This window comes from Carya illinoinensis, chromosome 5 (assembly GCF_018687715.1).
Source record: "Carya illinoinensis cultivar Pawnee chromosome 5, C.illinoinensisPawnee_v1, whole genome shotgun sequence".
Lineage (NCBI taxonomy): Eukaryota > Viridiplantae > Streptophyta > Magnoliopsida > Fagales > Juglandaceae > Carya > Carya illinoinensis.
Genome location: NC_056756.1, coordinates 23,455,805 through 23,480,974, shown reverse-complemented (window position 1 = coordinate 23,480,974; position 25,170 = coordinate 23,455,805). Strand labels below are relative to the sequence as shown.

The 25,170-nt window shown below is 37.2% G+C and overlaps 1 protein-coding gene and 1 long non-coding RNA gene across 3 annotated transcripts; one reads left to right on the top strand and one right to left on the bottom strand.

Annotated features, from left to right (window-relative positions):
- Positions 1 to 2,036: 2,036 nt before the first annotated feature.
- On the bottom strand, positions 2,037 to 23,050 carry LOC122309671 (IAA-alanine resistance protein 1). Of its 2 annotated transcripts, XM_043123237.1 has the most exons (11): positions 22,443 to 23,035; positions 15,125 to 15,208; positions 14,957 to 15,006; positions 9,705 to 9,756; positions 8,782 to 8,898; positions 7,416 to 7,693; positions 6,837 to 6,986; positions 6,621 to 6,728; positions 2,878 to 2,979; positions 2,742 to 2,786; positions 2,037 to 2,661 (listed from the first exon to the last, which is right to left on the bottom strand). In XM_043123237.1, exons 1-11 carry the CDS (start codon positions 22,756 to 22,758, stop codon positions 2,506 to 2,508), a joined length of 1,458 nt encoding a protein of 485 aa, XP_042979171.1. In that variant the 5' UTR covers positions 22,759 to 23,035; the 3' UTR covers positions 2,037 to 2,505. The 2 variants fall into 2 exon arrangements, with proteins under 2 accessions (XP_042979171.1, XP_042979172.1); XM_043123238.1 differs by lacking the exons at positions 2,037 to 2,661; positions 2,742 to 2,786; positions 2,878 to 2,979 and adding an exon at positions 5,944 to 6,341 and having other exon boundaries at positions 22,443 to 23,050.
- A 191-nt stretch (positions 23,051 to 23,241) lies between these two features.
- Positions 23,242 to 24,537, top strand: LOC122309673. Its single transcript, XR_006242491.1, has 2 exons — positions 23,242 to 23,668; positions 24,202 to 24,537. It is a non-coding gene; the product is annotated as an uncharacterized LOC122309673 (long non-coding RNA).
- Positions 24,538 to 25,170: the final 633 nt, after the last annotated feature.

Genomic DNA, 25,170 nt, shown 5'->3' with positions numbered 1-25,170 from the left:
CATGTTGTTTGGATGATAAGTTAAGATAAGATGAGTTGAGATGAAAGTTGAATAAAATATTATTAAAATATTATTTTTAAATATTATTTTTTTTTTATTTAAAAAAGTTGAATTGTTTGTTATATTTTGTGTAAGAATTTGAGAAAATTATAATAACGAGATGATATGAAATGAGATGAAATATTTTCATTATTCAAATAGGGCTGTCCAAGTAGTATAAAAAACAATAGCATTCACATCTGCAAATAGCTCAACAAGATATCAAAAATTGATTTTGAATGATGAGAAGGCAAATTATTATGTATTCATTTATATAACTTCTAACTATAATAAGTTAGAGCATATGTGAAAACATCACGCCGGCCAGAATTTCGTATCTATAATTATCCTCTTTTTAAAGGGCATAACTTCTTTAAAAGTAAAATTTTTATAAGAGTTTTTAAAGGATATTACTGAAAAATACTTTCTTAATCACTAAATAATAATAATAATAATAATAATAATAATAATAATAATAATAAACAATCGTTACCCATTCGGGATCTATTTGTCGGTGAGTGTAGCTTTTCTCTTAACTTTTTTATGTAGTTCTATCCATAAGAGTAAACAACCAGAGATGTAATTTGCCCCAAGACAAGTGCAAGGAAGAAGCGGCCCCACAATGCTTCAAAAGTTTATAATTATTAATCAAAGGTAAAATTATATATAACGATTTCTCAATTTCGTTCTATCCTTGTTGAATAATGAAATTGATTGAATGAATTCAACATGCACTCTAAAGCGTAGCGTTATTTATTTATAAGCATCATATACAGAGTTTAGTTTAATTAGGAATTTATAAGTAGAAGAAGACTAGAAGAAGTAGAACAGAGTAGTCTGTACAGTTCAAAGCATTGAGAATAAGCTAATCCTGTAGAGTCCAATGTGTATAAGCGGGATTAGGGACAAATTGATTGGTGGTGGTGGTGAGAAGAAGGGAGGGACAGGGAGTAGATCCATCTACATAACCATGGAGATTAAGACTTGTTTGGGAAACACATCTCATCTCATCTCAAAATTTCTCATAATTTTTTTCCCAAATATCACTTAAATGCAAACACTTTTAAATTTTAAATATTCAACTTTTTCATCTAATTATTACTTAATCATTACAAATTTCTTAAACTTCTAAACAAAACATAAAAAATAATATTACTTTTTCAAATTTTGAAACAAAAATAATATTAAAAATTATATTCAAATAATTTTTTAACTTTATAATAGTTTTATTTAACTTTTTATTTCTCGTTTATCAAAATTCAATAAAATATCTTAACTCAAATTATTTTACTATTATGCACAAAATTCTCATGTCTTCTCATTCCCCAACCATCTCCTAAGTTCACTTCCATGGAAGGTAGTTATCACGGGTGAACTTGATACGGGTGAAAACAGGGGAAGAAATATTGGAATCAAACCGTTGAGAGGCTTGGTCCTCCATGGAAAAAAATGACGTGATTCAGACGGCTCCGATAACATGATCAATAATGAAAGTTGATTGAACGAATACAACATACACTCTATATATAGCGCAACGTTGTTTATTTACAGACATCAAATACAGAGTTCAGTTTGACTAGGGATCCATAAGTAAATGCAGCCTAGAAGAAGTAAAACAGAGTAGTCACACACGGTTTAAGAACTACTCAATATCTTCAGCAATGAGGACTCCTTTGTTTCTCTTGATCAATTTGAGAAGCATTTCCGAGTCTGTCTTCAGTATGATCCTTAACAATCCCCAATGGATTAAAAAATATTACATCTTATCCTTTTCTTTTCATTTCTTTTTGGGAGCTTAAATCCGCTGAGTCTAACGATATGGGACCAATTTGTCGGGAACGAGTCAAAGACAATCTCCAACATCATAAGCACATTTCCTATAATCATTGCAGCGAAGCTGAGAGTTATCTCCCATAATACGAAGATGTCTCAAATATCTAGTGAGCTAGATGCACTAAAAAATTGATCCATTTTGCCTCCTACTAAAGTGAGAGAGCTGGAAAGAAGATTTGAGATTCGATACCTTTCTCAAGACCCTCCTACTAAACAGACCTCAAATGTCGATCCAATGCCATATGGCGTTTGGAAAGCAAGTATAACAACTTAACACCTAGAGTTACAGGCTATTCAAGATTACAATCTCTTGAAATCATCACAAAAACAAAAACCTTTCCCCTCCCAAACGATATGGAATCACATATTTACCATCTTTCTATACTCAAATCAACATATTACACAAGATATGTCAATCGGCATGTAAGATCGTCTAAATAGGTCAAGGTTTCACCACTAGCAATTTCCAATCTGTTATCCTCTTTTAATACAATAGCTTTATAAAGATTACGTGAACCTCACAAAGGTAGGGTGCTTCAAAGCCAAGGATGCTGTTGAAAGGTTTGAAAGAAAGATATATGCATCAATACTTTACATGTGCCTCGGGTACTTGCATTGAAAGTTGATGCATATTCATTCTACCAGGGAAATCCAGAGGGCGACACCCATGCCTAGTATTAGTGAGGTTATATGGATTGCTGTACATTTCAATGAGGACTCGGCGTTGTTATTCATTTCTGCAAGCACTCCAGCAACTGCAATGTATATAAATCCACCAGCAGTAAATCCCTGCAACAGTAACAGTTCCTTGAGATCGTGACTGAGAAAAGAAACCTTCAACCAACACATTTCTTCCTAGTGCCTCTCACCTCGATGAAAGACGACTGCCCTGGATCTTGCCCCAAGAGCAAAGCCTGCCACAGCAACAGAAGTAAATAGATTTGCAGCAAAAAGTCTTAGATACAAATAACATAGGTTTTCCCATCCATGGGAAGATAAACTCACCATTGCAGTTCCTGCTAGAGCCACCAGTGCAGATAGGAAGTTGAAAAAGAGGGCTCTGGAGACACTGAAACCAGACCTCACAAGAATGCCAAAATCGCCAATCTGCACAGTACAGAAGCAGCCAATGAACTAAGCTGTCAACTCCCAAGAACAAAAGAAAAAGCATAATCATAACAACAAAAATAATGAATAGTCCTCAAGAAGTGATGAAAGCAGTCTTGACAATATACCACACAGTCATGGTAAACTCTTTTAAATAGTTGATAAAGAGCGAATTGGTTGAAGGTTTATACAGGGAACTTAAAAATATTATTCTAGAGCATACGAGGACACAATTTTCTGAAACATCACAATGTAGGAATGCATGCATTTTTTGAATGTTTTCACATGAATTCGTTAGCATGAGAGAGGGAGGGGGGAGAGGGAAGAATTGCAGCACTTGGATGGGAAATAAGGTAAGCACGGAATGCATTCTTCCCATTTGGCCAACTCCACTGCATGGGGAATATGACAATATGACACCTGCCAACCATAGAAAAGATGCAAACCACCAAAGCTTTGAATTCACCTATGATGGAAAATGAATCTTTACAGTGAAATACAGAAGTTCAACTGCAAATAATCACGACATTTAGGGTGGGAGTTGATAAACCACAGATGAATCAGAATTCCCAACAAACGCTAATCTACTGTTCATTGCTATTAAATACAAAAACCAATTGAAAATGAATATATGGGACATACTAATAATCCTTGTACAACTTATTTTCTCTATCTGTAAGTTTTCATTGGCTGACGATGTTCATTTGCTCATGCCCAAGCCTGGGTAGGACACGTCCTAGGCTTTGCAGTTGCCCATAATTGTTCCTCCACTTCTGCATGTATCCATTTACTTCATGGTATTCAGGGCTGGGTGTGCAGTTACATTTGGTCCTATCAATCTCCTAGAAAGGACATGGTTTTACTGAGCACTTCACATCCAACAACACTTTTAAGATATTACTAGGGGCAGATTAAGGAACTACAAGCATCAACTCAGCAATGAACTAATAATTTGACAAACCAATCAGTTTCGACAGTTCCCAAACAAAGGCTCCAAGTTTCAACAATCACCAAGATGTTAGAAAATTCAAGGTCTTGTCCTTACAACAATCCCAGAGTTAAGCATTTACGAGCCCAAGAGTCATTCAAATAGAACCAGTGGGGCAAAAAGTTTTGAGTCCCATCCATTTTCCAATCACCCCTCCCCTCCCCAACTTCTTTCTAGCAGGCATGCTATCCAAGACAAGGATGGATTTTTTTTTTCTACGACTGAGAACCTCACCAAGATGGAGCCCTTTTTGGACCCACCACTAGGGTGTACACCTGGATGCACAACCTAATACACCAGAACCGATTACCAGGTATTTTAGGGGAACTCCACTTATTAGACCCAAGATGTTCTGACAACTAAGAATTATTCTTGCATCTTCCTTTTTCTATTTTTTTGACATAAGGACTCGGATTGAGTATAGAATAGTGGAGAATGAGATCCCACATTCCTCTTGAATGGAGAAGTTTTTGGCCTTTATATGATTTCAATGAACTTTAATTGTAACTCTAACTAGTCCTTTTGAAGCATAATTCTAAATGTGAGTCTCTTCTAGGGTCATTACACTAAGGACATTAGAATCTCTCCTTCCTCAATTGGCCTAGCAATAAGCTCCATGATCAGGCAAAAACTATATATATATATACCTGTTGGAATGAGCTGTAGACACAAACATCTTGGGTTCAATTCTCCAGTAGGAGTTCCTTTGGATTACTTGAAAGGCTGAAACACTGTTTTGGCCGGTAAGGACTTGTATCTGGGCATACTCCTTATGGATGGGTTTGGGGGCATACTCCTTAGGAATGGGTTTGAAGGGCCACTACCATGGTCAAGTTCCACATCATTTATATATATATATATATAAAATAAAAAAATAAAAAATAAAAAAACCGACAAAATTATATTTTATGGAAAGGCACATATTTGAAATGAATGCCACAATAGGCACATCTAAGCCTCTGCCTATGTCCATGGCTAGCCATGTACAGAGTTAGGCTTCTATGGCTTTGGATCACAACTCTCCTTGATGAGTACAAAATAACCAAAAAAATCTCCTGAATAATGCACAGCCAGAGTTAAGTTTCTATAGCTTGAGCACCTCCTAATGATAACTATCCTTGACGAGCGACAGAAAAACCCTCTGAGGGTGAGCACAGTTAAAATCCCCAAGACATGTAGTCATGGCCATACGGAAGCCTAGTCAACTCTCCTGGGGAGATGAATGCAAAGATGAAATAGAGCTTGGGAAATCCTCAAACATGACTTGAACCAATCCCGTGCATATAGTACCCACATAGCCCTCTTGTTTGTTTCCCTTGTAAACTCAAATTTCACTCTCCCAAATATAGAACCTAAGCCCAAATCATGAATTTATGCTCGCTTGCTAAAGAAAACAACACCACCCAACACCAAACACTTGTCACCTTCATCTTTTTTATAGGTGAGCAAGAACCTTTTTTTATCAGTTCAGCAAGAACGTTTTTTATCAGTTAAGCAAGAACTTTTATTGATAGCAATAGTCATATCCCATGTAAAACACTTGTCCTCTTCATTTGAAGCAAATCATGCAGCCAACAATGCTTCCTACATTTTTCCTATAGTCTGAATGGCCAGCAAGGCCATCACAATTCCTCATAAATCCTCTTACCCACTTTGGGTCTTCTCTGCATGCTTAGGCCAGAAATTAACATTGTGTTAGATAAAGCATAGATTTCTACAAATAGAATCTCTACTTCATTACATTAACACCAACCCATGTACTGGGGCTATGCCTATTGCTACTATCAATAAAATTTACGAATACCTATAAACAAAAAAGGAAAAAAAAAAAAGCACCCAACAGTTTAAAAGCCAAACTGTCAGTATCACTAGAAAAGCTCCTTCAATTTGTGACCTAAAAATGACACCAATTTGGATCTCTGTATCCTTATCCGTCCACTCAGGCATATCTTATAGTGATGGGACAAAACACAAAAAATAGCCATATTTTAAGAAAAGGTCACCATTATTTCTGTCTTTTCCATCTTGCATTTCCTCCCACCGGAGAATAACTTCTCAGATGTACCCACAGAACTCGTCTCCATCTTGTGTAAATCAAAATCATGGGGGAAACAGAAGCATAACCAGCTAAAAGCTTCCAGGGATCATCTCTCTCATCTACTGCATCCTGCAATTACTAGATCCAGGACAATTCTTACAAGCTATGTGTCTCTTTCTCTTGTGGCATCATCTTTTTTGCCTTCCTCATATGATAAACTGATGCCATAGTAGCTATCGTGCCCTGTTGCTCTCTTGTGTAGTGATTGGCAAACAAGTGTAAGCCTGGGATCAAAAGAAACCTCTTCACTGGCTCAAGGCCCCGCGCTCTGCAGACCTAAGAAGCAAGCATTGAGAATCACTTCTTTCATAACCCCCTATCTTTTAGACATACTGACACAGATCAACCCTATAAAAATGGCTTCCAACAACCTAAACATTGTATATAACTTTTATGCCTGAATACATTATGGGTTCAAAATATAAAGACATCGGTCATAGAAAAAGGAACACTTGTAAAATATATATATATATATATAAAAAAAAAAAAAACAAAAACAAAAACAAAAAAAAAAAAAAAAAAGGAAGAAAGAAAGAAGAAGAAGAAGATCTGAACCTCTTGAGGAATCTCATGTGCAAGCAAAAACAGAGTTCTAGACCACCCGCCAACAGATCCATAAAGAAGGAAAGCACTTCCCAGAGCCATTCCATCAGTAAAATTGTGCTGCAGCATTAATGTGTGAAATTGTATCATTTGAATCGGTTTTCTTTCATATAATTAAGAATAGATTTAAAAACAAAATAGAAAATAATAATAATAAGGCACACATACAACACCATCAGAAAAGAGATTGAGATAACCAAACACAAGATTTGTTGATGATCGAGCTGGATCTTTTTCTTTGATGTAAGAATTATCGGTGAAGCTATTTGTAGTATCTACAATGGCTTTATCTTCTCTACCACCACCACCAGTGCTTCTCTGCAGAATGAAAGAATGACAGACAACGTTCAATATTCATTCCTATAACACTATCAAAATTAGACCTTGAAGTACAATAGCCAACTCCATCTCCTGGATTCTGTGCAATGCAATAAAAAGAAAGTGCAAGGACCTTAATGTTTTCACTTTGAAAATTTTACGCCACAAATGTTGGTTTTAAATTGCACACTAATTATTACTATAAAGTAGAATCTTCTATGCATAACAGAGATGCACAGATTTCCTGTATGACAGTAAGGTAGGCATATACCATTGGGCAGCCCCAGGCATGAACCAGCAGGCAGCCCCTAAGCATCAACCATCATGCCTAATTCTGGCTTTACCATGTGCCACCCACTAGAATGGTCAAAAATCAGAGTGGATCTCAAGAGAGAGACCAAATATACACATAAAATAAAAACTCCTCACCTTTCTAAGAAATTCATGCTGGGTCACATCATCTCCATTCGAAGAATCATTTGACACTTCACGTAAAACTTTTCCTTCAGTTGACATTTCCATCGTCTCTCCTTTTCCACTCAAAGATTGTGACTGCACAATTTCATGAGCATCATTATCACCCTTCAATTTCTTACTGCTCTTATCATGATGGTGGTGATGGCCATGACTCCATCCATGAGTTCCTCCAGAGTTATCTTCCACATACCTCACTGCCTTCTCTACAAGAAGAAACACTACAATGCCAGCTGCGAAAATCATAACATCACAGTAAGAATTCAAGGTATTTTCACCCAAATCTGCATTGCGTCTAATAATAAAAAGATGTAGAAATAAAACCAACAAGAACAAAGCACAAGGGAATTGAAAGAAGAGATTAACCATATTAAAAATTATATACTTCGCTTTTATAGGTACACCACCACAGACTCAACCAGGATGGAAAGACACTGATAATGATATCATATCATCTAATAAGACATTAAATAGCACTTTTCCTTTTCTTTCCTTTTTCTTTTGAGAGTAGAAATTACAATAGATAATAAAAACTTATGAACTTAAAACTGAAAGACCCTCAACCCATTAAGTATATACTCAATTCTAGCTTAATGAAGGTTATAGGTAATCCCTCCAATCTAGCCTGGTCATACAATAAATGTTTTCGATTGGACTTGCATTAAATCAATCCTTCAAAAACTACCCTTCATCATCAAAATGAGATGCAATTGCCAATTTCAGGTGCTTAAAATCAAACATTTTCTTCCCTTTTTATGTTATTGGTATTTTTATTACTTCTACTACTAATATGACTATTTCTATTGCTATAACTATTCTTATTATCATTATTTTGTTCCATTAGGAGGTAAAATCCATCAAAGAATGCCAGACAATATGCAGGACAAGTAATTTAATGTCAAACATCACATCCAGGTTGATGACTATTACATAAGAATATCACCAATATCTTTTTCTGATAAGTAAAACATATCTCCAATACTAAACTACCTAGAAAAAGTTGTAGACAAGCCTTCCCTAGGTTGGAAATGTGAACTTTATTGTTTTGACAAAGAGGTGTTTTTCCAGGTCATGTTCAGCATGCCAGAAGCACACATTTCCCTTTGCCAAAGGCAGCAGCAATGAAACTATGGAAAGTATACAGAAAAAGTGTCTGACTATCCTTTTATAATAATTTGGCTTATTAATTAGTAGAGATATATAAGTTCCTTATCCATTTAAATCCATGTACACACATTCATACATATATAAGTCAGTCAAAACAAGCAGTCATATGGTTGACATGGTTAATAAGATAAGCATCAACTATATAACAACTGACCCAGAATGGACATTCCGACAGAGAGGTCCTTCAAAGAATGTGAATGCGAGAGATCACTAGAATGAGCATCATAGGCATTGTCTGCATGGTGATCATGCGAGTGGGAATGTTCTCCACCTGCAAAATATACTTATATGAAACTATGTCCCAGTTAATGACAGTTTATCTACAAAAACTTTTCTTCTTTAATATTTGGTAATAACCAGCCAAAACCATACAAGAGAAGCAATTATACAAAGTTCAATTAGCTTTTTTTTTTTTTTTTTTTTTTTTTTTTTTTTTTTTTTTTTTTTTTTTTTTTTTATGTCGGGGAACCTCTCCAAGGCAGGGCCCTTTGGACCCACCCCTGCAGAATAAACCCCGGTCCCGTGCACCGCACCCTCGGAAGTTTCCCTACATGGAACTAGTTAAATCGCTGCCTTTTCACTAGGGGGTGTGGCCCCAAAGGATTTTTTGCACCCATGAGGTGTTGAACCTTGGACCTTGAAGGGAATGAGACCCTAAGACCAAGGCCTTCACCACTTAGGCCAACCACTTGGGGTTGGCTTTTTATAAAGTTGTGAGCTTCATATCACAACATTCCGGCATCAAAAAAACAGAATAGAAAAGCCGCCAAAACTTCCTGTGCCAAAAGAAAGATAGAGAGACAGATATAGAGGAAGGAGTTAAAATGAATCTGGACATATACAAAGTGAAAAAATATAGGCAATACAGTTAAAATAAACCTAAAACTTGTAAGACACAGATTGAAGTAAACCCTAGTAAAATCCTTCAATGCCCCAGATAACTCAACCGAGATTACAATCTACCATGATACCATTGCAAGCATCTTTTTAACTTTTACACAACGGATTGACATTAATTAAATTTGTAAACAAGTGGAGGCCCCATTATAGGAGACAAATACTGTACTAAAATCATACCAAAAGCATGCGGTAATTGATGAAGAAAAGCATCTCCTAACATAGCTCCTGCCTGTTCATGGAAAAATATCAAATTAAACAGATTATAAAAAAAGAAAAAAAAAACACAGCAATATATCATCAATGATAAAATAATTTTTCTTTTTTTCTTGATGTCGGGAGCCTCTCCAAGGCAGGGCCCTTCGGACCCTAGTCCCGTGCACCGCACTCTCGGAAGTTTTCCTACACAAAACTAGTTAAATCGCTGACTTTTCACCAGGAGTTTGTTTGCACCCATGAGGTGTTGAACCTTGGACCTTGAGGGGAGTGATAGCCCAAGACCAATGCCTTCACCACTTGGGCCAACCCCTTGGGGTTAATTAAAATGACAAAAATAATGATAATGACAAAGAATAAGAACTATAGCAATAACAACAACAGCAACAATACTACCAACCACAGCAATTACAATAACAATAGTGCATAGTGCTCTAAATGAGCCAAGCTGCCCATGAGCAGCCTGACTCAACTTCGACTCAAGTGGTCTTGTATGCTAGACAAGCCAAGCTGAAGCCTAGAGATAAAGGGTTGTTTGGTAAACAAGCATCAACCATCTGAATATGCAATTTTATTTCTTTTAAGGGGTCCCATACATATGTCCTGACATTAACCATCTAGGGAGGTTTCACATATTTGTGCTGACAGGTCCCCCCTCCCCCATCAAAGAATTCCACTCCCTCCCTACCTCCCTCCCACTCACCCATGTGCATCTTAACTAAAACTTCAACTCAACTCATCTTGTATGCTAAGCAAGCTAGGGCCGTTTAGTAAACTAGCACTATACTCAAAGGCTCATGAGCCTATCCTAATATACAGTTTTGTTTCTTCTAAGGGGTCATATATGAATGTCCCAATATCAGTCATCTAGGGTTTTGTTTCATATATTCGTGCTGACAGAACCACCCGCACCCCACCCCCCCCCCCCGGCCCGCCCGGGGGGGCCTTTTTTCTCCCCTCAAAAGAGTTCCATTTTTATTCCAACTCCCAAAGTCTCTCTCTCTCCCTCTTTCAAGTGAAGTTTTGCTACTCCCAGCCGGGTTAATGATGGAGATTGTGTTCTTAAATGAAGCCTATGAAATCGCAGTTTTCTGCATCTCTAGTATGAGGAAATAGAAAAAGAAAACAAAATAAAAAAAGAATTCCCCACAAATATGGACTTCGTGGATGACCAAGGGTTGAAAGGGCAGACTTCTTCCCTTTGGTTCTTCTGGCTTTTCATGTTTCCCTTTTGAGAAAATCAGGTTTTCATCTTAAAGTCCAGTCAATTTCAGAGATACGGTTAGATGCAAAATATTTTTTTTGATAAGTAACATAAATATTGATAATAAAAAAGGTGTTGCACAAGAAAACAGTAACAAGATGAAGTTTTTTAAAAAGGAAGCCTTAACATCCACCACCGCCTTCTCACAATATTCAAAACTCTGATAATTTCTCTATCTAGAGACACCAAATTAACTACGATAGTATAATTTTCCAGAGTTTCTCTTTGAACCATTGTTGTGTGCAACGACCAATGCACCAAGGCCAAAGCGCTTTATTTACCAAAAGCAAGAGCTTTTTTTTGTGCTTTTTGTGTGAGATTAAAACACATAAAAGTGCTCTTTCATACTTGTTTTTAAAAAAAAGTAGCATCTAAGTTCATGTAACCCCCAACATGCTCTAGGTGTTTCTTTGTTGCACATCAGCTCACGCATGAACCTAAATTATTGACTTGTACTAGGTGAGGAGTAGGATAGATTTTATTAGAGCCTAGCTCAGGTTAGATAAATTATTAGACTTGAATATTTTCATTGAGGTAAATAAAAAACATTAAGGATGATTTGGAGTAGTGCTCGGGTTTTGAATCGTGAGATTTAAACTTCATGGAGAAGAGAATTAGACCAAGAGAGTAGCATAAGACCCCAAGAATTTGGCTTAAACCATGGTCCATCAACCCAAGAAAAAGCCCAGACCCATTTTGGAAAACACCAGATCCAACCTGATACTCTATAAAATCCCTAGGATACCGCATGTCATACACACTTTGCTGCCCTAGGTTTTTGTGCCGCAAACCTCCTACTCCAAACCATTCTCTATCTCTCTCGTCCGACCACCATACCTCCAGCTCTTCCACGCTGTGTACCACCCCTCGCTTCTGGTAACTTTCCTTGCTACCTAAAGAACATAATATACCTCCCATCAATCATCATGAAATACCAAAAACCATATGTAAATCTATGTCATAACTCCAAAACCTACTAACTAAATTTCCTAATTTCCTTAAATGAGACTCCATAAAATATAAAAAGAATTCCATTCATTCTCATGAACAAGATACACCATAAATATTAAAAGCAAAAGCTTTCTAGTTTCACCTTCCATCATCTGGTCTAGAAGTATACATAATTTCTAAACTTTAGCCTGCTCAGGGCTCATAACCAATCCAATAGTAATTACCTCAATCAATTATACAGTCCTAACCATATTGACACGTAACTCTAGTAATAATTCTCATAAAATTCTAGATATCCATGCTAGTAATTCTCCGGACAATCTTTTCACAAGGCTCTTACGGCTCAACCTAGTAATCATTTTCCTTGGAAGAGCATTTGGAAATGCCAAGTACCTCCTTGCTTTCTTCTGTTGAGCAACTTCTCTTGGCAAAATCCTCACCATTGACAACTTGAGGAAATGTGGCCTTATCATGATGGATTGGTGTTCTTCACGTGTGAATAATGGGGAAAATGTGGATAATTTTTTATTACATTGCAAGGTGGCCAGGTTTTTGTAGTATGACACCTTAGATTGAATGGGTGTAGCTTTGGGTTATGTCTAGAAGGGTGGTGGATATTGTTTAGTGTTGAGGAGGTCTTAGGGGTGACACCCATATAGCTATTGTGTGGAAAATGATTCCTCTTTGTATCATGTGGTGTCTCTAGATGGAGAGAAATGGTCGATGTTTTGAAGACCAGAAGCATTCCTTGGATGAGCTTACGAGATTCTTTTACAACAGGCTAACATTTCGGGCTGCTGTTATTGACTTTAATAGGACTACTTCTCATGATTTGCTTGTTTCAATGTCTAGTTCCTAGTTGCTGTTATACTTGGGCTACACCTACTTTTCAATCAATAAAATTTTATTTTACCAATAATTAAAAAAAAAAAAAAGCTCAAAAGCTCATACCCTAGAAGCCATATTGAAAAGTATAAGGGCACGTTTGGGTAATGAAATGAGATGAGAATTCAATGAATAGTAGTGAAACGGTTTGTGAATAGTGAAATGATTTGAGTTAAAATGTTTTATTGAGTTTTGAAAAAGGAAAGAAAAAGTTGAATACAAATATTATTAACTTAAAAAATTGTTTGAATATTATTTTTTAATATTATTTTTGTTTTGAAATTTGAAAATTTTGTACTTTTTTGTGTTTTGTTTGGAATTTTGGGAATTTTAATAATTAGATCATGATTAGATGAAGAGTAATACTTGATACAGTCCTAAAGTGTGCAAGCCCCGCCACACTTGATTTGATAAAAAGTGGGGTCCACCATTAAAAAAATGATTTTTTCATGTGGATTCCATATTTACCCACTTTTTTCAAAGTGAATGCGGGTTTGCATACTCTAAGACAACAAACATCATCTCTCTTAGATGAAAATGCTGAAAATTTGAAATTGAAAAGTGTTTTGCATTTGAGTGACATTTGGGAATGAAATTATGAGAAGGTTTAAGTTGAGATGAGATGTCTCAACTCATCTCACTTCCCAAATATGGCCTAAATCTTGCATTTTATATAACATATAGAAGTTTCCTTAATTGAGACGAACATCAATCAAACATTAAAGCAAGCATGAGCCATCTATGCATCGAAAACTTTTTGTAAACTTCATTGGCTTTTTTTATAAGCAGAACTTTCTGTAAACTCTACCCATAAAGAAATGTAATCATTTCTTCGATAGAAGATCAAAGGAAAACGAAAGAAGTGGGCCAATTCAAAGCATTTGCGATCCAGGGTCATGTTAAGAACATTGAGTGCATCACACTTTTACCCTCTGTTTTGTAACAAACAAGTTAAATGAGTTCAAGTTCTTAAAAGTGTAAAAATATCATTCATCCTATAAAGAAAGTATATTTGTAATTAATATTAGTTATCCTATACAAATGATTTTTTATTTATTTGTTTTACTTACAAAAAAAATATCATTCATCCTATTGCTTTCATTCTGATATCAGTTACATGAACCAATAAGCTAATATTGGTAATCATGGCATTGTTAAAAAGGATATACAGGGCACATTTAAACCAGGAGTGTGGGCCCTATGCCAGCTAGCAAGTGTAGAACTCTTCATATGAACAGCAACATTAGGGAAGATCCTGACCATGGAAAATTGGAAATGCCATACTATTGTAATTGACTGGTGTTGTATGTGTAGGAAAAGTGGTGAGACTATGGACCACTTGTTACTTCATTGCGAGGTTGCCATGGCCCTATGGGATGATGTTGTTTTTGGCAGAATTGGGTTAGCTTGAGTTATGCTGAGGAGGGTAGTCTTCATAAGTATCCCACAAATCACAGCAATATGGATGGTTCCCATACGCCTTTTGTGCTGCATACGGGGGGAAAGGAATGATCACAACACAACTTCAAAGACAAGGAACATTCGTTAGAGGAACTCAGAAGATTCTGTTTCAACACGTTTTTTTCTGGGCAATAGTTTTAGATTTCAAAAGGCTTAGTTCATTATTTGCTTGTACCTGTTTCTTCTTCCTAGCTAGGTGTTTTCTCTTGTATACACCGTGTACTTTGCTATACCTAATAATATTAATAAAATTTTACTTAATCAGAAAAATCTATAATCATTGCTCAGGTAATTTGATTGCTTTGTGGTCAGACTTAATTTTATGCAGAAAAGAATCTAGTCATTCTGTTCCTTGTATCATCAAAGAAAGCATGGCAAACTCATAATGTAATAACGTTGAGAGTTCACTTAGGAAAGCACCCCCTAAGTAATTATTCTGTTTTGTTTTAAAACTTCAAAAGATTTACAGAAGTTAAGAAAATCCATGAGATGATAATTCATAATTGCATCAAAAGCATTAGTGAAGACAAAAATACTGAAGATAAGCAGTAGCCTGTGTAATTAAAATAGAGAATATATGAGATATACCACAAACTTCACAATTAAAAGAATCATTAGGATTTATAAACCAAATTAATACAGTTAAAAAACTAACCCCAAATAAAGCTAATGAATCGACAACGGCCTTGGACGGTTTCCCTTGTACTGCAAAGCTCGTAGAAATCAGTCATTGGTCAATGGGATAGGCGCATTAGTTTCAGAAAAGATCATCACAAAATATAGGATAAGATATATCAATATCGATTGATAACTATGCACTTACCAAATATTACTGGCAGGATAATTAGGCATATAAGAGAAGCCATGCTCACCAAAAAAGAGCAACCCAGTGCATGTACCCAAAGACCTATGAGTTGAAAAAAATAACGAAATAAATACGAAGTTCACCTCAAATTGAAGTAAGCATACTTTCTAGAAGACTTTCTTTTACAATATGCAGGGATTATTCAATAGGGTTAGGCAAACTTAGCCCTATTAGTCCAAGTGAAGCAAAATAGAAATATTTAAGTGCTACAATAAGATATCCTGTGGCTATTTACCATATTATTCCTGCAGTGGTTAATTTCGTGTCAATGATTTAATCCCTCTTAAATCATGATATCCTGGTGCTTAACTACGAGATAATCATGGTTTTCTCGAAACAGATTCTTATAGAATCTAAGGATTTTGAATTAATTGATGAAGGTAGCTGATGCATTCGCATAACGGAGAGAAGTTGGCAGGTTACAAAAGCATTAGTCCTGGAGATGTCCACGGTGAACTAGTTCTTTAGAGCCTTGAGGCATGTTCAACTGGAGATAAGGAGTTCTTTGTAACCTACTGGGATGGTAACAGAAGTTACATTGCCCAGAGATGCTCCAATGCTCAAGGTAGAAATATGGCGTTAGTGTAATATGGCTAGGGCTGAAGAATTTTTGGCCTGGACCGGGAAAACCAATCGGACCGGACCAGACCAAAAATTCCCTTGGTCGGTTTCAGTCCTCCATTTGTGAGGAATTCGATTTTTGGTCCAGTCCCAAGGTATGTATTTTTTGGACTAGACCAGACCAAAACCAATTGAATTATTTATATATATATTTTAAAATACTTACATATGTATAATATATTATTTTATATAGTAGTTGTATAAGTTAATCATGTAATTTCATCTAATCTATTATCATTAACCATATAAAATATTAAATAATATATGCTATCAATTAATAATGTATCATATATCATATGATAATACATACTCTACTATTCATACATGATAATTTTTATGTGTCATTTGTCTTTACTTTTTTTGCTTTTTTTTTCTTTTATTTGGAATTCAGATGATTAAGGATTTTTATAATTTCTTTTTCTCTATTTTTTTAATTTCATACATACTCCCGAAAGGGTCGTGTGCCTACCATTGTCTACGATATGCCATCATCATCCAAACACCAACCGACGACCACACAAAACCCGCTAACGGGAGAAGGCAAACCGGTGGGTGAAGCCTTGGATGATGGGTCGCCATAGATGACCATGTCAATGAAGTTTGTAGTGTCGAGACAATATGTTTCAGTAGTATGAGAGGCTTGCCGATAACGGAAACGGGCCAGAAGGAGCGGTGACAACCTAGAACCCATCATCGGGAGCAGGAGATCTGGTGCGTAGGCTGATGGTCGACGGCTTACTGGAGGTGATGCCGCCAGTGGAGATTGAAGCCTAGAATGTCCATTTCAAACGTAAAAGGGGTTATCAGACAGAGGAAGAGGTCCACAATGAGACAATGACCTTCTCTGTCAAAGTTGGAAGTCCTACAGCTCTTGTGCTTGCACGAGAGCCTCAAATGGACACTACGATGCCGATGGAGAATGGTTCTGAGAGATTGGGTGTTGAGGACTCCAAACCGATGCTAACACCTTAGTTTTATTCAAGCCCGGAGCCTCTTAAAACGAGGGAGTCTTTGAACACAACAATACGAAGGAACATTGGTGTTGATTATGAGCTGACTCCTTTGAATTCAATGCCCCCGCTGAAAGAACAAATACTAGCATCAGACTGAGTTCTACGTAAAGCCAAGGAGATTCAATTGTGTGTTGGACTTCCATGTATTGGTTATGAAGATCAGTTCTTGGCCTTACTTGCTGCCATTGAAGATGGGCAGCCCAATTCAGCCATGAAGAGCCATTCAGCCAAGAAAAGGGAAAGGGAATTAAAGTGAATTACATGTTCACTAAATTATGAAGGAAGTGAGAGTAATGGGCAAAACGAAGGGTAGGGCAAAATCAGTGTTTTTATGAAGCTCAAGATAGTCTCGTGGAACGTCAGGGAGTTGAATGAGTTAGAGAAGCGCAGCAAAGTACGAAATCAGCTTTGTGGCTGGAAAGTCGATGTTGTATGTATACACGAGACAAAACTGGAATTCATCTCCCGTAGCACCATACGGAGTTTGTGGAATTGTTGTCATGTGGGGTGGTTGTATTTGCCGTCTAAGAGAGCTTCAGGAGGCATCTTGGTAATGTGGGATAAAAGGGTGATGGAAAAGATGGATGAGTGTATGGGGAATATATTGTGGATACTTCTTTCAAGAATGTGGAAGGTAGTTATCAATGGTCCTTTCTTGGTGCTTATAGTCCCAACTCTAACACATCAAAAAGAGGCTTGTGGGATGAATTGGCTGGTCTGTGTAGCTTATGGAGCCTTCATTGGTGTATAGGGGGAGATTTTAATGTCACTCGCTTTCCAAGAGAACGAATAGGAGGTCCCAGCTCTAGCTCAGCAATGACAAATTCTTTTGAATTTATTTGTGAGCAAGAACTTCTATACATTCCTCTAATAGATGGCACATTCACATGGTCCAGTAATAGAGAACATCCAGCTTGGTCAAGACTCGATAGATTCCTTATTTCGCCTGATTGGGAAGCCCATTTTCCAGACCTAATCCAAAAAACGGCTTCCAAGGTTATGTTCGGATCACTTCCCCATTCTTATTGATTGTGAAGGTATCCAGGGAGGTAAAAGATATTTTAAATTTGAGAACATGTGGCTGAAATCAAAAGGCTTTGTTGAGTGAGTTAGACAATGGTGTTCTTTCTATCCCATACAAGGCAACCCGAGTTATATGTTGGCTTGTAAGCTAAAGGCTCTCAAAGTGGAATGAGCAGATTTTTGAGAATGTGGAACACCGACAAAAGTCTCTTCAATGAATTACAGGGCTTGGGCAACGTGGAGGAAGAGAGGGGGCTTTTAGAAGAAGGCTCACAAAAAGCATCTCATCTTGGATATAAGACTTCATGGAGATAAAAATCAAGGGTTTATAGTTAAAGAATGGGAAAAAATGCACCAATAATTTCCATCGCATGGCTAATTCGCATAGAAGACACAATATTATTGATTCCTTAATGGTAGTGGGAGGATTACATCGAATCCGATTGAGATCACGGATCACATTACCAATTACCATGCACAACCACTTTTAGAGAAGTTTTCTTGGAGGCCACGTATGGATGGCCTTGTTTTCTAGTCGATTGACCAGCAAGAAGTAAGTTGGCTAGAGAGGCCATTTGAGGAGGTAAAGATTTGCAAGGTGGTAAGAAGCATGGTAGGTGATAAAGCTCCAGGTCTAGACGGGTTCACTATGGCCTTCCTTCAGGCATGTTGGGAGGTAGTTAAAGATAACATCATGTGCTTCTTACATGAGTTGCATGAACGAGGTAAATTTGAAAAAAGCCTAAACGCTACCTTCATTCCAAAGAAGCTGGGGGTGGTGGAGATTAAGGACTTTTGTCCTATTAGCTCGGTGAGAGGAATGTACAAAATCCTTTCGAAAGTATTGGCTAATGGATTAAGTACGGTATTGGAGAAGATCATATCCAAGCCCCAAAATTCTTGACTAGGTGCTCATTGTCAATGAATGTTTAGAGAGTCACATCAAGTCAAGTGAACCAAGATGTAATGCCCCAAAGGAAGGTCCAAACCACATAGCCTATACTCCAAAATGACTAGTCAATGATACAATTAGAGCCTCATTGGAACATTATAAAGAGCAAAAACTTCTCCTTTCCAAACAATGTGGGATCCCCATACACCACCTACCCTTACACATCATGTGGGGTATCACATAGGATTATTATGCAAACTTGACATAGAGAAGGCATATAATCGTGTAAATTGGATTGTTTTGTTTCACATATGCTTGAGAGTTGTGGAGTTGGAGCGAAATGGTGTTCTTGGATCAACTTTTGCATCTCCACCATACGTTTCTCTATTTTGGTAAGCAGTACTTCCAATGGGTTACGTTGGAAGTTCGAGGCAAGGTGATCCCTTATCTCCATTACTATTTGTTTTCATAATGAAAGCTTTTAGTAAAATGTCTGCAGGTCTCATGGAAGGAGGATTTTCTATCATGGCTTTATTGTTGGGGATGAAAGAATTGGCACACTTGAGATGAACCACCTCTTATTTGCAGATGAAACTTTTGTATTCTATAGGGCTAGTCATAATCACGTTCAAGCTTTGCAGGTTCTTTTACTTTGCTTTGAAGCAACATTAGGCTTGAAAGTGAATCTTACCAAGTTAGAATTAGTTCTGGTTGGAAATGTTCCAAGTGTTTTGAGCTTGGCTAATATCCTGGGATGCAAAGTCTCCACTCTGCCAGTGAAATATCTTAGTCTTCCATTGGGTGCCTCCTTTAAGTTGCAGTCTATTTGGGATGGGCTGTTGGAAAAAATGGAGCGAAAAATAGCGAGTTGGAAGAGGCTTTATTTGGCCAAAGGTGGTAAAGTTACATTGATCAAAAGTACTCTATCCAACTTGCCTGCTTACTTCTCATCTTTGTTTCCAATACTATGCAGGGTGGCTCACTGGTTAGAGAAATTGCAAAGAGATTTCCCATTGGGGGGAATAGACGAAGAATTCAAGTTTCATTTGGTGAATTGGGCTACGGTTTGTACCCGTATACACGAAGCCAGGTAGGGAATTCGGTATTTGTTGGTTTTCAATAAGGCTTTATTGGGTAAATAGTTATGGAGATATCACGAAGAGAGGGGAGCTTTATGGATAGTGATCATAGATTTAAAATATGGTGGATTATGGGGAGGATGGTGCTCAAATGAGGTGAGTGGACCACCTGGGATGGGGCTTTGGAAACACATAAGAAGAGGCTGGACCAATCTCCATCGATCAACACGTTTTGTAGTTGACTCTAGAATTAAATTCTGGAAAGTATACAGCATTGCAAAAAGAAAGGCGACCTCAATAGCAGAGCTTATGGAATTAGTAGTGGCTCTCCCCAATGGAACATCATTTTCCTTAGAGCTGCCCAAGATTGGGAAATTGACACATTTACAGATTTCTTCAATCTTGTGCACAAATGTAGAGTGACTAGAGGAGAGGATCAGATGATGTCGTCACCATCCAAGAAGGGGAGATTTACTGTACAGTCGTACTATAAGTCTCTTATGACACACTCTACAAGAACATTCCCAGGGAAGAACATATGGAAGACTAAGGCCCCCCTAAAAACTTCTTTTTTATATGGACAACTTCGTTAAGGAAGATTCTTACCTTAGATAATGTAAGGAAATGCCGACTCATTGTATTGGATTGGCATTACATGAGTAAGAAAAGTGGTGAGTCTATGGATCACCTATCATTGCATTGTGATGTAGCAATGAGTTTATGGAATGATATCTTTGCGAGAGTGAGACTTATTTGGGTAACGCCAAGAAGGGTTGTTGACTTTTTGGCCAGTCGGGAGGGAAGGCATCTGGGATAACTCTCAAGTTGTTGCTATGTGGAAGATGATACTGACCTACCTATGGTGGTGCATATGGATGGAGAGGAACGATTGGAGTTTTGAGGATCGTGAATAGACAATAGATGAGCTCAAAACATTTTTCCTTCACACTTTATTCCATTGGTCGAGTGTGATAAACTTTAATGGCATGAACGTACATGATTTTCTTGTATCTTTAGACAGTCATGCCTAGGTGTGGCTCTTGTTTATGTCCCGTGTACTTCACCTACTACAAATAAAATTCTTATTTACTGATTAAAAGAAATTGTACATAGGCTCCTGGTTAGCAAAGACTAACCCCCACTTATAAGATCTTGGCAGGTGATTTTCAAATGTTAAGATTGGCATGTTTTCAGTACAATGCCTTCTTAGATGGATCCATTATATAAGCCCCAAAATATAGTGTATAAAATTACAAGCAAATAATGACTGAGATTGACTATTTTTTTATAAGTAACTTTATACACTATATTCAAGTTCCTTCTCCTTGATAAAGCCATATGCAATCTCAAGGATGGGCTGATGCCCTTGGCTTGAGTGACTGAGTCACAGCAATGTACCTCGTAAAGGAGCTATCTAGCATTGCTAAATCCACCAACATGGACTAAACTATCCATGCAGCTTTGACTTTTTTTTCTTTTTGTTCTCTCACACCGAATGCATTGAACAACAACCGGGCATGTTTCTCACTACTGACAGTTCTCAGCCACAGAAGGTGTACCAAAAACCAAGAATTGGATGGCAGAGTTGCCTAAGCTCAAAGGCAGGAGTGAGGTGAACCCAGAGTAAGGGCAAGTGATGGAAGAGAGCGTTCCAAAAAAGCTATGAGGTGATTTAATCTAATCAACTTAAAAAATGCAAAATTGTTCAACTTTAGAGTAGATAAAGCCTTTTATTGTCAACTTTAACATAAAAATAAAAAATATAAATAAATAAATATAAATAAATAAATAAATAAAAATAATAAAAAAATAAAAAAATAAAAAAAAAATAAAATAAAATAAAATAAAATAAAAATAAAAATAAAAATAAAAAAACCTTTTATAATACCATAGTGGGGTTTTGGAAGGAGGACCTAGCAATCTATGTCAAATGATGATCTTCCAGGGAGAAGTAGTGTGTCACGGCTGACTTCTTAGAAGGATGACTGACTACAGCCATCAGCGCACCTAATAGCGCCATTTTATCAAATTCAAGGTCCAAGCAACAGAAACGTTAGATCAAATTAGAAAATGAAGGGGCGGAGCATTCAACTTGAAATGAAATGTGGAACTTGTGAACTTAGTGGATTATCACTTATTTCATCAAAGAGGGTTATTCCAATCAAACATATCCTACAAGACATATGATGCGATTATTACTGTGCACTGATCGCAGGAGTGTCAAATAGTTTTGAGGACCTAATGCAGGCAGTGATGGATGGCCCCGTATAGCAGTTGTCAGATCAAATAAAGCCATTTGAAAACAAACGGATGCGTCAGACAATGTCGCAGGCCGTACGCTAGTTGAACAAGGTAACCCAGTCGCATATGACAGCAGAAAGACCGAAAGGCGCCGTCCAGGAGAAGGAGATGATTGCAATAGTGCATTACTTGACAGTGGCTACAACACATTAAAAAAACAAATACCCTAGCATTTCTGAAAGTATGAAACTTCAGCTCCATTGACTTACTAGCCTTATTGCCCGGAAGCTATAATTAATTTCCTTTGCCCAATCATTTTCTCAAAAACCAAACATACAGTTTCAAGCAAAACAATCAACCAAAAGGATCGAGAATTGCACCACGAAAAGCACAATTCGGCAGATTACCTAAGCCCGAGAGCTCCGAAGCAGCAAAATGCTCGTGACCATGTTCGTAGTCGTGTTCGAAGCCGAACCCGTCCAACTTCAGATCCTCCTCCTCAGCCAACTCTTCCGGAAGCTTCAAGGAAACATCATGATGATGATGGTGATGAGCATGAGCATGAGCATGGTCGTGTCCGTGATCGCAGTGGTGATGACTATGGGATTCATGAACCTGCGACGCACACATTTCAGAGTGGCCGAAGCTCGGATCCGAGAATAGCGCAAAAACCAAAGCCGGAAACAACAGCAAAGAACAGATCTGACTCTTAGGGCACGCCATTTCTTCCAAGTAGTAGGATTTGGTACCTAACAGGGCCCTAGAAAGCAGGGGCCCGTTAGACGAAGGGGATTTAGGAGTGGCGGCGCTTGCAGGTGCCTTCAATGGTGATGAAGCAAACGATGCATAAGAATAGCAAGATTATGCCGACTATGATTCCGAACGTTACGACATCCATTTTGTACTTCAAATTTAATTTTCTTTCTTTATTATTATTATTATTAATTTTTTCCCTTTCTCGAAGTGCCAAAAGGGGTATCCATCTGATTTCTGAAAGAGAGAGAAGAGGGACAGGATCTCATTCATAACCTATGGTAAAGTGAAGGAATAGAATTTAATCATTTGGTTGCAGGTCACAGCACCCACACCCCCCCGCACTCGGTACCCCCCCCTCTCACTCGGTCCACTCCCCTGCCGCCCTCTTTTTACATTACGGCGATGAATCAGTCTTGGCTTTTGGAATTATTTTTCTGTGTAATTCTTTCGATTTTAATCTCAATTTTTTAGAGGAATGCCATCTTTCCTTCCTTCCTTATTTATTTATTTATTTATTTATTTATTTATTATCCTAACTGTCTCGCTTATATTCTGGTTATTTTTAGGTTTTGCTTAATAAGTGAATTAATCAATTCATTATTATTCATTAGAGAAAAGCTACTGGCCGGTCATCTGCAAAACTCATTTTTACAGTAGACCAATAATCAAGTGCCACATAGGCACTTCATGAAAATCACTTGTACACCTACATACACCCAATAGGCACTTCATTTCACGTAGACACACTTCCCCTCCCACCCCATTCACTTCACGTAGACACACTCCCCCCCCCCCCAATCTCCTCTGATATTGAGACCTCCTTTCTCTCCCAATACAGTTCCTCCTCCCACCACGATGGCGATGACGGCATTCATAGGTATTTCTTCTGCACTTCATTCTCTAGATTTAAGATTTTATTCTCTCATATTTTCTGATTTTCTTCTTCTCTAGATTTTATTCTCTAGGTTTCGGGGTTTTTTTTTTCCCCCTTCTTAGAAGCAATTTCTGATTGGTTGCTTAGAGGATAGGTTTTTCCTGTTTTTTATTCCCAGTTGAAATAAAGGCCACTGTTTGCCCAAGAACTCATGAATTTCCTATATATTTGCTGAAAATATATGTGCTCCTCCATTGTCCAAGAAATTTGTTAGCTTGAAAGATATGTTGGCCCCAAATATTAGTTCTATGAATATGTGGATAAAGAAATTGCAATGACACCTTGATGAATTGATTTGAGTTCTATGAATATGTTACAGGTAAAATCATCAATAACTTTTCATTTTAGGTTGCCGATTTCATTTTAGAATAACTTGCAAATATGTTGGATAGGCCCCTATACTGATATGTTATTTCCTTCCAATTGTATATTGCATTTATGGCATACCATCAGGTTGTGGAGTCTTTTTTCTGCAGGAATATGCAAGACCAAGAATGAAGACTTCGGTGCTCCATGGAGCTTTCATATATCACAAGATCAATAGTTATAGGGCTGAATGTTAGAAGGCATTTTGAATGTAAGAAGGTAGTTTGAACTATTAGCATTAAATGAGCTGACTTGGTTTTTGTAACAGTTATAGGGCTGATTTTGTAAGAAAGCTGATTTTTGTAAGGATGCAAAAATATTGTATAATTAAATGTGGTTGCACTTCTAAACCATATCGTTGATGTCATGTAATGGCAAAGTGTATGTGTATTCCAGAAGCATGTAGGCTATTTAAATCAGGTTCTCTTTGTTGGGTTTGAAACACAGCTTTTGAAAGGGCTATAGCCGGATTTCTTTTCATTTGGGAGTGATTGAAACTAAGTTAATCTAAATGCATGTTGTACCAGGCTTCAATCTTCACATTCAGGTCTGAGACTCTGAAATAGGTTACTTCAAGAACTGTCAAATAGGTTATTTTTAAATCCATTTAGCATTTGTATTAAAGATGGGTCAACCCATTATTTTAACTTCATATAAACCAAAGTACTTGTAGAGGAGAAGCTACCCAAACCAAGCAAACCAACCTTGAAGCAATTCAAAGACCAAAATGGAAATAACCCAGACACCTGAAATAATAATATACAAGGTGCCAAGGTTCCGAACGCACGAAGACAATGCAAAAAGCAGTGATTAATTGATCTTCCATGGTGTTTGCAAATTCAACACCAGTATAAATAGCGTGGCTCCTTCTATCATATGTCATCAATAAATAAAAACTAATGACAACTAGCTACTATAGGAGAAATTCTTATCAAGCCACTTTTTAAGTGTGCACAAAATAATATGGCAACAAAAAGTCATCCTATTAGGAAACAACAAACTCCTATTAAATTTCACTCCATCGACTGCTCAATAATTAATTATATATCTTCTGAAAAATGAAAATTCCATGATACTCC

What these genes read in the sequence shown, in the direction of transcription:
- LOC122309671 (XM_043123237.1), bottom strand. Translation starts at nt 22,758, where the DNA reads ATGGCGTGCCCTAAGAGTCAGATCTGTTCTTTGCTGTTGTTTCCGGCT. An exon ending in TATCCTGCCAGTAATATTTG is followed by an intron (nt 15,007 to 15,124) that starts GTAAGTGCATAG and finishes CGAGCTTTGCAG; the next exon opens with TACAAGGGAAACCGTCCAAG. An exon ending in TCAATTACCGCATGCTTTTG is followed by an intron (nt 8,899 to 9,704) that starts GTATGATTTTAG and finishes TATATTTTGCAG; the next exon opens with GTGGAGAACATTCCCACTCG.